Source organism: Canis lupus, chromosome 35, assembly GCF_003254725.2.
Source record: "Canis lupus dingo isolate Sandy chromosome 35, ASM325472v2, whole genome shotgun sequence".
Lineage (NCBI taxonomy): Eukaryota > Metazoa > Chordata > Mammalia > Carnivora > Canidae > Canis > Canis lupus.
Window position 1 is genome coordinate 15,562,820 of NC_064277.1, and position 14,602 is coordinate 15,577,421.

At 50.8% G+C, this 14,602-nt stretch overlaps 1 protein-coding gene across 14 annotated transcripts in view; it reads right to left on the reverse strand.

The window, feature by feature from the left end:
• ATXN1 (ataxin 1) overlaps positions 1-14,602 on the reverse strand; it is a 413,020-nt gene that overhangs the window by 15,173 nt on the left and 383,245 nt on the right. For all 14 annotated transcript variants that reach the window (XM_035710478.2, XM_025443971.3, XM_025443979.3 and 11 more), the window contains one exon: positions 8,869-10,942. In XM_035710478.2, the coding sequence (XP_035566371.2) occupies positions 8,869-10,782 (1,914 nt within the window). In that variant the 5' untranslated portion in view covers positions 10,783-10,942. The remainder of the gene's footprint in view (positions 1-8,868; positions 10,943-14,602) is intronic.

The window sequence follows — 14,602 nt, forward strand, 5'->3', positions numbered from 1 at the left end:
GGAATACTTCCTGGTGTGTAGTAGGTGCTCAGTAAAAATCTGAAAGACTAGGTCCGTGGTTGTTCTCCATACGTAAAAACACTGCAGCGGCATGACTGGCCAACAGAGGTCAATGTTTAGACGCTGGAAGCCTCTGGCTGTCCTTGTTTCTTTCCACCAGCCAGGGCTAAATTGGACTCCCAGTCCTCCCCAGGGAGGGGAGCGGAGCCTTCCCTGGGACTGGCTCACTCCGCAACAGGCAGCTTTCCAGGCCGAGCTGTAGCTGCCTCAACTCATCGTGATTTCACTGAATCACACTTCAGGTACTTTCTTTCCACTCCCGAGTTCCCTGTTGCGCTCTTTCAGATGTGCTAATAATCATTAATTCATTCATTAAATCATTAATTCATTCATGCCAGGGTTCACATAGTCTCTGGTTAAACCCCAATGAAAATATCTTCAGGAGGGCAGTACCAGATAAAACCGAAGATGTTATATAACTTCTGGTGGCTCGACACGGCCCATTTTCTTTTTTTTTCAACCCATAAATACATTCCTCTCCAAACACTTTGAGCAGTCTGCAGGATGAAATGTGAGCATGAACAGCCTTTGTCCTATGTCAGCTTGAGGCCCCTCTGCCTTTCATGTCTGGATGCCTTGTAGCCAGCACCTCTCCTTTTTAGGGGTGGGTTACCTCCCATCCTCTTCCACCCTTTCCTGCCCTCCTCCTGCTGTGGCAGGCACACCCGTTAGCTCACCGCTGCTTCCATGAGAAATCTGCCCACCCCGCCCTCTCTCCAGCACCCTCTCCCTGCAATCAGCTCCTCTAAAACGATCACCTCCAATTTCTATTCTGGATGGAAGAACCAAGACAGAGAGGCAACACATCCTTGCTTCCGGGCTGATGATTATTTATTCAATGTCACCTTCCTGGTCTGGCTAATGACTGGCTTTTAAGATCTTTTTTAGCTCTCCTGTGTGTGAGTTTAATAAAATTCCTTTAACTACTTAGTCAACAACTACTGTATCTAAACACTGTATGCATATCCACATATTTATGCTGTTTGGGTGTATATTTCAATCTTAGATGGGTGCTATGTCTATACACACACATATGTACATATCACCAAAAACAAGATATAAAGAAAACAAAACGTCTGTTGTTTAAATATGTCTCCCCTTTCCTCCACAAGAATCCCTGTTTTCACAAATGTGAAGGGCATCTGTTTTACAAAACATTTTTGCTTGACACTATCCCAAACGTACAAGTTATGCCCTCAACAGGGATCAGCGAGATGGTCCAGAAGCTGGGCTTCCGTGAACATGGCTTGCTTTTGGTGAAATGGTGAAGTTGGGAATTGCCAACTTTGTCTGCAAGTACAATTCTTGATCCTGTTTTATCAGTAGAAAAGAGCCAATCTGCTCTCCCTGAAGGCCAGCGTGCCTGACTATGGTTCTCAACATCAAGAAAATCAGAAAACCCAGGAGAGGCTAAGTGAGAGAACCATTTACTTCAGTGTTGAAAAATCATTAATAAAAACAGTCACAACTCTTCAGCCGAGTGTAAGAATATCTGTGAGTGTTCTATTTAAAACATTTAATCATGTTAATGCTCAACCTGACTCAGTCTTTGGTGGAAGCGTTTCAGGGTTGTTCGGTAAACCCCACACCCTAGCTCAGAGACACTCCCAAACACAAATCCCGAATGACACATTGGGTTCTCCTCGTACACTTTAGGCTGGCTCCCAGAGCCTCTACTTCGGGGAGGCCTTGTTAGGATCAGACTCAACAGGTGGCTAGAGCAGCTCTCAGGCACACAGATTCTATCCCACTTGCACTCCTCTCCCAGGGTCTTAAAAGGTGAGCCTTAGGAAAACAACATAGTCCCCGCTAAAAAGAAATGAGCTATCAAAGCCAGTGAGAGACACGGAGGAAACTTAAATGCATATTGCCAAGTGAAAGAAGCCAATCTGAAAAGGCTACATACTGCGTGATTCCAACTATATGACATTCTGGAAAAGGCAGAAGTACAGCGATGTGACTAGATGAGTGGCTGGGTTGCCAGGGCTTCGGGGAGGGGTTGGAGATGGGCGGGATGCAGAGGTGAAACATAGATTTTTTTTTTCTTAGGGCAGTGAAACTACTCTGAATGATACAGAAACACTCAATACATGACATTAGGCATTTGTCAAACCCACAGAATGTACAGCGTGAACGTAAGCTACGGTTAATAACCGTGTATCAATACTGACTCATCAGTTGTAACAAATGCACTACACAGAAGCAAGATTTTAATCATAGGGGTAAACTACGTGTTTGGGAATCCCTGTATGTCCTGCTCAATTTTTTGGTAAACTTAAAACTAAACAATAAAGTCTATTAATTAAAAAACAGTTGTAAGCAACAGCGAGAGTCTGCTTCCATCATATATGCAAGATCACCTGGTTAGGGGCGCTTATGTCACACATAGGCTAAAGGAGAGCATCTTTCTTTCTTTCTTCTTCCTTCCTTCCTCCCCCACCTTCCTTCCTTCCTTCTTTTCTTTCTTCCTTCCTTTCTTCCTCCCTCTCTCCATTCCTCCCCTTTTCTTCCTTCCTTCCTTCCTTCCTTCCTTCCTTCCTTCCTTCCTTCCTTCCTTCCTTCCTTCCTTCCTTCCTTCTAAAGGTACACAGAGACACAAACAGAAATGTGGTTTGATACCATTTCTTTCCCTTGGAGTCCTTCTGGCATGAGCACTGGGAGGAAGATTATCATCAGCAACTAGACCAGAGGCCCAGTGCTGGGCTTTTGCACACAGGGAGGTCACTATTTTTTGATACGTTAGGATTCATTCCCACCAAGCCCCGCATGTAAAATGCTGGCAAGTTGGTTTGCCTTGGCTGCTAAGGGACTATACAGACTTCTGTGTTGCTTGCATGAGGGCTTTGGCTATTTTTAGGCACCAGCTAATCCATTAAAGCATAATGCTGCCACTGATGAGTCACAGAACATAGCAGTCAAATTAGAAATAGTGGAATGAAAGAAAAGCCATTGGTAGACGTGCAGTAAGCACATCATTATAACATGCTGTACTAGCACGCATGGGTGTGCGTGTGCGCACACACACACGTGCACACACACATGTGCACCCCAGGACAGCTGCACGAGGTAAATGGCACTGAATATTGAGCAGTCGCCTCGGGAGGATCTGGGAAGTGAGAGATAGCCCTAATAACATAAACAGCTCACCAGTCAGGAAAGACACAGTCCAAGGAAAGGGTCACCCCCCGAGCACTTTGCAAACAAAATGTACTACAATTCTACTGAGCAAGCTTTGTGTACTTTTCAGAAGAGCTGAGCCTGGGAGCATGGGACAGAGGGATGGGGAGGCTGTTCAGAGGCAGAACGTGTCTGCTGGATGGAAGTCGAAGGCTCCCCAGTGGGGTGGGGGAGATCCAGGGCTGAGGCTCACCCAGTGGGCACTTGGCAGAAGAAAGGTGCCTGGAACCTCCATTTCTGGGGCTCTGACCGACATGGACGTCTGGGCCACCAGCCCGTCCCCCCAGTCCAGCTCACGCTCAGAGAAACACAGCTTGCCTATATGCACACCGCCTTGCAGGAGGTCATTTAGCCCCCTCTGCAGAAATAGCCATGTGGGTGCTTCGGGGCCACTCATGCGAATAATGCCATAGGAATACAGGCAGGGTGAAAATGGCTTATTGCACTTGTTGGAGAACTTTATCCTTCTTTCTGGACTTTTCTCCACTGCCCCTCTGTTCACAAATTCTTTTTTAGAGCATGAAGCCTTTTGTTTATTTTTTCAGAATCTAACTTCTCTCTCTCTCTTTTAAATATTTATTCATTTTATTTTATTTTATTTTATTTATTTTATTTTTTAAAAGATTTTATTTATTTATTCATGATAGTCACAGAGAGAGAGAGAGAGAGGCAGAGACATAGGCAGAGGGAGAAGCAGGCTCCATGCACCGAGAGCCCGATGTGGGATTTGATCCCGGGTCTCCAGGATCACGCCCTGGGCCAAAGGCAGGCACCAAACCGCTGCGCCACCCAGGGATCCCTATTTATTCATTTTAGAGAGAGAGAGAGAGAGCGCGCGCACCAACGGGAGGGGCGGAGAGAGAGAGAAGCTCAAGCAGATTCCACCTGAACAGGGAACAGATGCGGTGCTCGATTTCACAACTCCGAGATCATGACCTGAGCCGAAACCGAAAGGCGGCTGCTTTACCTACTGCGCCACCCAGGTACCCCTAGCCTTTCTCTTCTCAGGGCCAAAGCCACCTAGGTGGAAGTAGGGAGGGCCACTGACATTGTCAAGGGCCTACTGGGTGCTACCTATTGTGCTACTTCCTTTGAACACATTTTCTTTATTCCTTACAACAACCCTCATTCTTCTCACTACATAAGCAGACTGGGAGGCTGAGAGTGTCTGCACGATAAAGTATTTGTGCACTAATTTGTTCACAATGGGCCCAAGGTCTGGTGCTATGGAGAGGTGGAAGACAGATTCCAACCTAGGTGTCTTTAGCTCCAGGTTAGGCATTTTCTTAATCAGCTAACTAGCTTCCCACTCCAGCAGAGGATGCCACACCTCCCACGGAGCTGCACTGGGTCCCACTATTGCCTGGGGATCCCCTCTGGGACTTGCCACGGACTCACAGGTTCAATCTTGGAGAAGACTATCAAGCAGACTGTACTTGGAAGTGAGGCCGCAGGGAAGTGATTCTGTTGTCCATTAGGGCTTTCAGTCAGAATCAGCACCCATGAGGGAAGCAGGGAGGCTCGCCTATACCCAGGGTGGAAGGTGCTACCTGCCTTTCAGCAGAAGAGGAAGGAGACGCAGATTTGTTAGAAAGAGGTGTCGTGGGATGCCTGGGTGGCTCAGTGGTTGGCATCTGTCTGCCTTTGGCTCAGGGCATGATCCCGGGGTCCTGGGATCGAGTCCCACATGGGGCTCCCCGCAGGGAGCTGCTTCTTCCTCTGCCTATGGCTCTGCCTCTCTTTCTGTTTCTCATGAATAAACAAAATCTTGAAAGAAAGAAAGAAAGAAAGAAAGAAAGAAAGAAAGAAAGAAAGAAAGAGAAAGAAAAGAAAGAAAGAGAAAGAAAGAAAGAAAGAGAAAGAAGAAAGAAAGAAGAAAAGAAAGAAAGAAAGAAAGAAAGAAAGAAAGAAAGAAAGAAAGAAAGAAAGAAAAGAAAGAAAGAAAGAAAGGAAGGAAGAAAAAAAGAAAAGTGTCGTGCGTTGCATTTCATGGTAACAGATCACACCTGCAATTCTCCTTCGTGCTCCCCCAGCAGCGGGCTGGGGCACGGGGTGCAAAGACACTGCCTGTGAAGACAAATACTTCAGCGGGTGTAGCAGAGCCACAGGGACGGTGACAAATCTGTGACAGTGTTTTTTTTTTTTTTTTTATTCTCCCACACGGCCTCGTCTGGAGCTTCAGCTGGAGACAACACTGGAGGCGTCTTTCCACAATAATAATTAGGAGTTCAGCTCCTTAAAATAATCACCAAAAGGAAAAACCCTTCAGTTTTATTCGGGATGGCTTTAGTTCCCATGAGGTCTGTGTGCTGATTATGGGCGTGGGGTCAGTAAAGAGTCCCTTGAATGTCCCCCTTTGGTTTTTTTTTAAGATTTTATTTATTTATTCGTGAGAGAGAGAGAGAGAGAGAGAGAGAGAGAGGGAGGGAGAGGGAGAGGCAGAGGGAGAAGCAGGCTCCATGCAGGGAGCCGGATGTGGGACTCCATCCTGGGACTCCAGGATCATGCCCTGGGCTGAAGGCAGGCACTAAACCGCTGAGCCACCCAGGGATCCCCGCTTTGGTTTTTGATAAGAGAATTGCTGGTAGCTTCTACGAGCTCCGCGCTGCGGGGCAGAAGAGCCCAGTATTACAAAAACAGAGGAGGCCTGAGATGTTACCCTGTGTAAGGAATCATTTACCCCTTTTAGGGAGGAGAAAAAACTGCAGCTCTGGGGTAAGGCAACTTGTCTTGCAGCCCTCCCCCACCAGGCCATGCCACGCCACGCCACGTCCGGAGGGGATGCTCACAGTAGGTTTTCTGAGGTCAAACACATCCCTGGGGATCCCCCTCCACGCAGGACACATGCCTGGAGTCATAAAGCCATCCATCTGTTGGGTGGAAAACCATCCCCTCTCCCACAACTTCCCCAATCAGTTCTGTGATTTTGCTAATTAAGTTAAACAATTTGCACCTCCCTAAATCTCCCCGCGGGTGCAGGTGATAGTGATTTCTAACTAGTGGAGAAGACACGGCTGATTCTCCAGGCCCGGGGAGAAAAACTTCTCAGCGCTGCACTGATGAGGGAGGAAAGCTCTCAGCCCTCGGAACGTAAATGAAATCCAGATATCAGTTCTCCGGCTCCCTTCCTTTCTCTCTGATTCTCTCCTGATCCCGATCCTGTCACTCGTGGCAAACACAGCTGGTGGAGTATTTTAGCTGTGATGATGTCAGCCTGTGTCTGATAGGCTTCTGGGTAAAGCGACAGACCATTGGCTGTGTCGGGGGCCTTGCACTTTTGTTTCTCCGGCTCAAAACCCAAGCCACCTTTTTAGCAGGCTACAGCCCTCCCCAGCATGCGGCACCACCACGTGGGGCCGCCCCGACAGACCTGCGAACGGGCCGTGACAAATACTCTTCCTTCTAATTTGCACCTTGGCTGTCAGCAGAGACTAGTGGTCTGGCTGCCCGAAGGAAATGAGACTTCGCAGGGAAGCCGATTACTCTATCATTCAAGCATCCAGGGTGCAAAGTATCGAGCAGGGAAAAGACACAGAGATGCCCGCTCTCCAGAACTGCCGGGTGCCTCTGAAACCTAAAGAGGCCTGGGAAGCTCGTGCCCACGGCCGAGGCTGCCAGGGTCCTGGAGTCCTGGAGATGTTGGCTGCAGCTGGAGCTGTTCTGCAGTCTCAGGGTGGAAAGAGGTGCGGCTACGGAGCCAGCAGCATTCCAAAACAACACCTCTTCCGGTGCCTTCCTCTGTTCACAGGAACGCCTGAAGGATTGCAGGTGCCATGAAGAAATGCATTTTTGTTCTTGTTTATTTTTCATGCTTCCCCTGGAGTCTGTTAGAAGACAATTTTGCTCAAGACAGCACTCCTACTAGTGCTCACCTCCAACCCATGTAGGCAGGAATGAGCAGCACCTACAGACCAACCGGGAGTTCGAAATAAAGATGCCACTTAAACAAGAAAAAGAATCCTGCTTTTTGCCTTTTTTTTTTTTTTTAATTTGAACTTCAAGAAATCTTGCTTGGCTCTTACCAAAGACTGGATGCCTATGGTGGCACCGCACCATAAAAAAAAGAAATCTCTAGGAGGCTAAAAGCGCTTGGTGATGCAGGCCCTCCGACATTGTGTAAGACCCCACATCTGGCAATTCACAAGCACTTCTGGAAAACACTGGAAAATCCCATCCCCTGCAACTTGACCTCTTAAAAATATCCTCAAAGCAATTCAAACCATTAAGTAGTTTTCCTTTTGTCTTTCTGAACATCCCAAATATCACCTCTGCCATGACCATTCTCAGCTCGAACCTGAAGGAGGTGCTGTCACTTTGGGGTTTTTCAAAGTCCTTCATGGGAACATCCCCAGGAGAGCCAGGGAAGCCCCCAGCCTGGAGTCCAAACCACCTGGACAGTGAACATGCTGTTTTCTATAAATGGAATAAAAAGCACGCGTTCAAGTGATTTAAGAGACTGTGAAAAAGTGGGCTGAAAGAGACGGGGGAAATAGAATTAATAATACTTCCAGGCTTTAACACAACTGACCTTGACTGCATCTTACCCCTTGGGTTCCTATTTACTATACATCCAGGAGGTCACCTGGGATTCCCAGATTATGTTAAGCATGCCTTTTTCTTTCTACATTGATGCTTTGGCATCTTGGAGCCTGGCTGAGCCTGGCTGACCCTGGAGGGACTGCCCCTCCCGGGGTTAGCTAATTCCTTGCCCAGGGGAGAGTTCTTCACATGCACACCAAACGCTCATATTCCCAAACCACTTCCTCCACCCAGCTCTCACCTCTGGGCCACTGTCCACCTGCCCTCACCACACCAGGTACTAGACACCAGGGACAGCCCCGATGCTCCCAGAGCTCCCTGAAATTATTCAGACCAACCAATCCTCGGCCTGCTTACTCCCTGTCACTCATTCCTGCTCATGGAAACCACAGTACAGGTGCTTGCCCATGGTCCCTCCTGGCTCCCTCTGCCTCCTGACTGACCCTGGTGCTTCCCCGTGCGGCCCTGCATCGCATGTCCTGTCTTTTTAGGATCTAAGCATAACAAGCTACCTTCTCAATGGCAGCTGTGTCCTCACCTGTCGGCCTCACCACACCTAGATAAGAAAAGCACCTACATTTTAAAACACAGACGTTGGAATGGGATGTGGTGACTGTGACCATCGACTGTCCCCACCCTCACCAGCACGGTCTTTTCCTGACACTTTGTAAAAAGAGGCCCCATGACCCCTAAAAGAGCCTTGAGCCTTGTAGCATTTCTCAATCGGGGTTCCTCATTTAAACCACAGAATATATATATATTATATATATATATATATATATATATATATATAATATATATATATATCTTGAGTGGTGATTTCCTGAATGGTCCTGACTAGCCCCACCAGGAGCACAGAAGTGAGTTCATTACACACAGCGGACGCCTGGGGGCATCAGGGCTCACCTCTCCACAGAACCTGGTTGGGAAAGAGGATGGGTCTATCGTGTGGGTATAAATGAAGACCCCGAATTCTCCCCACAGCACATTGGGGTCTGCCTCTTGGAAGACACGCATCTTCCCAGGAGAAGGATGACGGCAGCACGGCGGGTGCGCCTACCTGTGCGCTGGTGGGCTGGGGGTGAACGTTACCTGTGCTCGGTGCTCCCCGACGGCAAACTGTATCACGGCCACGCCGGGGTGGTGGCTGTCCTCGATCCTCTCCACCGTGCTGGAGTCGATCTTCAGATCGCTGCTGATCTCCGCGCTCTGGATGAAGTCTTCCGTCTTCAAGTCCTCCACCTTCTTCAGCTCCCCGTTGGCCAACTGGATGATGGAGCCTTTCATGAAGTAGGGGGGCAGCGTGGGGGGCGCCGCGGCGGGGGACGCCACTGACTGCACCACGGGCAGGTGGATCTGGGCCTGCACCATGGCGGGGTAGGCAGCCTGCGTGACCATGGCCTCCGGGCTGAAGTTCTCGCTCTTGGGAAGGGCGGTGGTGACGAACGTGTGAGGCATGGCAGCGAACTGGGGCGACGACGTGGCTATTGCGGGGGCTGCCCCGGACCCCTCCACGTCGGCGCTGCCCACCGGGATGAGCAGGGGCTGCGTGCCGGGGATCACCAGGTGCTGGGGCAGGCTGCCGGCGTAGGTGATCGCTTGCTGCTGGCTGCTCAGGTAGCCGATGACCGGCGCTTGAGTCCCCGCGTAGAAGGCGGTGGCCGGCAGTCCCATAGAGAGTGGCTCTGAAGCGCTGTGTGTGGTCTGGATGACCGTGTGGGGGGACAGCGTGGCGACGGCGGCGGCGGCCTTCACGCCCTCGGGGCCCAGAGCCTGTTGGGGTGACAGCGCGTAGGACCGGTGCCCGGGCTTCCCCAGGTGCAGGGCGCTTTTGTCGTTGAGGGTGGACGGGGAGGCCTCCCGGTGAGTGACCTGCTGCACCTCCAGGTCGGCGGCGGGTGTGTTGCTGGTGGGCAGGACCATCACAGAGGCCCGGACCCCCGAGGAGTCCCGGCTGCCGTAGTCGGGGGCGCTGGGGTGCACCACCACGTGCCGGGACTCGTACGGGTGGGGGAGCGACTTGCTGGCCTTCACCAGGCCCAGGTCGGCGGAGCTCGGGGCGCCGTACCTCCGGCCCTTCTCCACCTCTCCGTTCAGCAGCTCCTTGGCCTGCATGGCCTGCTGCAGCCGGCCGCTCTCGGCCTTCTTGGTGGCGTCGCGCGGCACGAAGTGGCCGCCGGAGTCGGTGTATTGCACTACGACCTGGGGGGAGGGCCCCAGGGTGAGCGTGTGTGGGATCATCGTCTGGTGCGGGTGGAGGTGGACGGGGATGGCCGGAGGAGAGGCCGCGCGCCCGGCGCTCTGCGGAGAGCTGGAGATGTGCACGTACTGGTTCTGCTGGGTGGGTGGGGGGGACCCCGGGGTGATGAGCCCCGGCGTCCGGCCCAGGTGCTGCTGCTGCTGCTGCTGCTGCTGCTCAGCCTTGTGTCCTGAGGCTTGGCTCAGACTGCCCATGTTGGCCAGCAGAGTGGAATAGGCCTCCAGCTGGGAGCGCTGGGATGGAGTGGCGGCGCCCGCGCCGGAGGCCACGGCACTGGTGACGGGGCTGGCCGTCGGGGAGATCAGCTGCGAGGGGATGAACCCGGCGTAGGGCCCGCTGTACTGGGAGGACCCGATGAACTGGAAGGTGTGTGGCAGGTGCGCGTACTGCACGGGGGACACCGAGGTCCCGGACTGCGGGGGAGGGTAGGCCGCGGGCAGCGTGCTGGTCGCCGGGACAGACCGGGGCGCGCTGGGCGGGGAGTAGTCCAGCCCCGTGGACAGCGCTTTGTGTAAACCTATTCCCTGCTGTAAACCGAGCTCCACGGGAGTCCCCGCCGGGCCGTGCCTGCTGCCCCCGTGGGCGCGGCCACCAGGGTTGCCCGGGGGGAGCCATGCCACGGCCTCCGCGCGGTGGTTGTCGCTGGGCGGAGGGGCCGCCTTGTCCTCGGAAGGCCGGCTGGTGGCGGGGATCTCGCGCTTCTTGGGAGGCAGGCATTCGTTGCTCCGCTCTTGGTTGGATTTCATTTTTCGCCGTCCCCCCTCCACGGTGACTGTTTCACTGTCTGGCTGGCTCTGGTTTCAGTCTGATACATGGAAAGTCACATTTGATTTCTGTAGGGGAGCCAGGCTCTTCATGAGGAATCATCTCCCCGTGGGTGCTATCCGCCGGCGGCAGCTCTGGAATCTGGGAGAAGGAAGAGGGTGGGGACGGGGGAAGAGAGAGGCGAGGCAGGAGGAAGGGGAGGAGGAAAAGGAGATGAAAATATCAGACTGAGACTAGGCCTCTGGCTTCTCCGAGAATTCCCCCAACCTGATGACAGCCCCAGCGTGAAAGCAACGTAAAGCCCTAGCCGAGTTCTAGAGCATGTCAGGAAGATGAGGGAGATAGGAGGTGATGGAGATACTGGGCAAGTCAAAACCTTACAGCAGCAGATGCCTTTTTTTTTTTTTTTTTTTAATTTTCTACTTTTTTTAAAACGAGGCTCCAGCCCAGCAGCATGGAACCCACCATGGGGCTTGAACTCACCACCCTGAGATCAAGACCTGAGCTGAGAGCGAGAGCCGGACGCCTTAACTGACTGAGCCACCCAGGCGCCCCACAGCTAGATGCCTTTTTATGGCGTCGACAACTCCCCTAAGACGGTCTACATCTCCTAACACATTGTTTCCCAATGTCCTCTTTCCCTTTTTTCTTTTCTTCTTAGAGGGTAGATGATTTCTTTCTTAAATTTTCTTTTCAGAAACGCTAGTCCCTTCCTCACCTCTTCTTTCCCTTGCAGAAAATCAAATTAAGCCCACGGGGAGGGTGACGCCAGGAAGGGTCAGCCTCAGATGCAGGTGCTGGGAAGAAGCAGGTGAGGAGTGGGGGTCCCCAGCGGTCTTTGGGTGTAAGGTCTGAAGCCTTAGCTACCAGAGCTACTACTCGAAGGCTCTGTCTGACTCTGGGTCCATACTCAATCCACAACCATTCCTCTTCCCTAACACTACACACACACACACACACACACACACCATACACACACACACACACACACGCAGTACACATGCCAACTCAGCAGAGGCAGCCAAAAATAATCTTGTGCTCTACAAGTTTCCAAAGAATTCCCAGTACAGCTACTCATATGGTAACAGAAAGCCAAAAGAAATCTGCGAGACAGTTAAAAAAACGAATATGGTTATGGTTAAAAACAAGAAAAAGGATGCACTAATAGGGTGGATGCATTGGAGGTCTCCTTCATGACAGTCCCACGCTCCCTTCATTCCTCTTTATTTCTTCCCAGGTAGTCTCCGAGTTTTTTCTTCACATCGCTCCCCCCCTTCCTTTCTCCTTGGAAAGGGCCAACCCGCTTTTAACCCTGGAGATGGCACTTCTCTCAGATCAATCAGACTCAACCCTGGATATATGAATAGTGAGGTGGGAGCCAGTTGTTACAGACGCACAGCTCAATCTCTCAGTGACCAGAGATGTGTGGGCACATGGGTGCCCAATGGCAACAGGTGGAAGGAACATCATTGGCACCAAAGGGAACCGGGCTAACAAGCATCAGGTGTGAGTGCCCCCTACAGGCAGCAGCTGCAGACACGCGCAATGCCGTGTGCTGGGATCCTGGGAAGCTGCCCAGGGGCATTGGGCTTTGGGAATCCCAGGCTGCCCGGGGTGGGGGTGGGAGTGGTGGCATTTCTCCTACCCAGACCCTCTTTTCTGCGATCTGACCGTAAAGCAAACACAACAAGGCAGCAGCCTCTGGCACCCAATCCCTGTCAACGCTCAAGCAATGGTGACATCCCTGCATGAACACAGCCTCGGCGTGCACCTGCTTCTCCCCATCTCTCCTGCGTAGCCACGCTCCCCCACCCTCATCTGTAACTTCTGTTTTGGCCCATGATTTTGTGGTCTTGCTTCTTGCTGCTGCTCTTGCTTTGGCATCATTACCAAACACCGCCACTAAAGGGCGGATGACACAAAAAGTGGTCCCCCTCCTTCACGGTTGTCATCCAGGTATGTATGAGCTGGAAGTGCCTCAATTCGGTGTCTCAACGTCAAAGGTCATTTCAATAAGAACAGGATTTGTCATATGCCAAGAGAGGCACTTTAAAGACTGGGATGGAAACAAACATAAAGGGAAGAGCTCTCAGATGTTAATGCTGGGGAAATATCTGTGTTGAAAGAGTAATGTCAATCATTTGGCCTCCCGACCTAGGGCTTTTAGAAGTCCAAAATAACTGTGTTCTCTGTAGCCTTCTGTCATAAACAGTGCAGCGCATAATTTACACACAATGTCTGCAAATCAATCAGGATGACAGTGCTAGTTTCTTTCTTTTGGTATAGTGATAAGCACTATTTTTTAAAAATTTATTTATTTGAGAGGGAGAGAGAGAAATGCCCACACATGCAGGCGTGAGCCAGAGAGGAAGACGGCGAGAGAGAATCTTCAAGCAGACTCCCCACAGAGTGCAGAGCCTGCCACGGGGCTCAGTCTCACGACCCTGAGATCGTGACCTGAGCTGCAATCAAGAGTTGGATGCTGAACTGACCGAGCCACCCGGGCACCCCAGTGCTATTTTCAAAACAGAGTAAAATTAAACCACAAAATTATAAAAATCAGTTGCCCCTTCTGGCTGCTTAAAAAGTACTGACAATGAGCTTTTATCTTTTGATTTCAAGAGTCACTTCGGAAGGAATTGTGTAAGCTCCCACATTCCCACACCAACCAGCAAAGAAAAGTCATTTAGGGGATCTGCTCAAAGCCAGCCGGCCCGCGCGCCCCCTGCTGGTTGCACAGCAGCACTGATCCAATAAAACCCCACAGGATTTCATTAGGGATGTTCATGCAAGAGTGTATGTCAGAATCCAAAATGAGAACATTTGCATATAGTAGGCCCAGCCAGTGAGGGAATAGGTTAATTAGCCCAAGGCAGCTCGCGGGAAGAAAAAGCAGCAGCATAAAAGTCCTTTCAAAGCCAAGCAAAATGTCAAACACATTCAGAAGAGGTCCATTAGCAATGCAAATGTGAAATTGCCTGTACAACCAAATGCACAATATACAAAACTAGAAAACCCCTCTGAAGGTACTTTTTAAAGAACCCAGCTTTAGTGAATCTGAAAAGGAATGCTCCCAGCAGTGCCTTGGTTTATTTATAGCGTTCACTTGGGAGACACGGGCTTAGCTGGCCCTAAAGGTCTCTGTAGAGACTCCAGGGCTGGTGGCCTAATGGGCCACTAAGACATACTGGTCTTAATGTACAGATTCAAATGTATTCTTCTGAAAAGCGACCCATTGATAAACATCTTTTTCAGATAATACGAATGATAAAATCAGGGATCCAGAGATTAACACAGGAGCTGGAAAACCTAGGGCCAGACGGACCAAAATTTTCAACCAATCCTCCCGCTCCATTTAGAAAGATCATATCTCCTAATTTCCCGGGGCAGCTCGGAGGAGACAGGGGCTCTGTAGTTCTGGGCATGCATTCCTTCTCTATGCTCATTAGCCCAGTACTACCCGAATTCCCATCAAGGAGAAGCCCTGGGAAGGGAGGGATTGAGTCACGGTGTTTTCAGAGAACCACCAGAGGGCACCATAGTTTGCCACCAGGTCCCTCCCGGGCTGATTGATTATTCGTGGAATTAAAAGAATGGAGAGGTGTATCTTGAAGGTGGAAGAGCACAGAAGGGAAAAAAGGAAGGGAGGGGGAAAGAGATACAAAAGAAAAAAAAAAAAGAGAAGAAGAAAAAAGGAGAGTAAGATTTTTTGCTTTCAGGGTCTCTTTCTAACTGCAGACAAATGGCCTCTGTGTCCCTAATTACCTACCTTCTTGGGCCTGAAACACATCATTGGTTCAG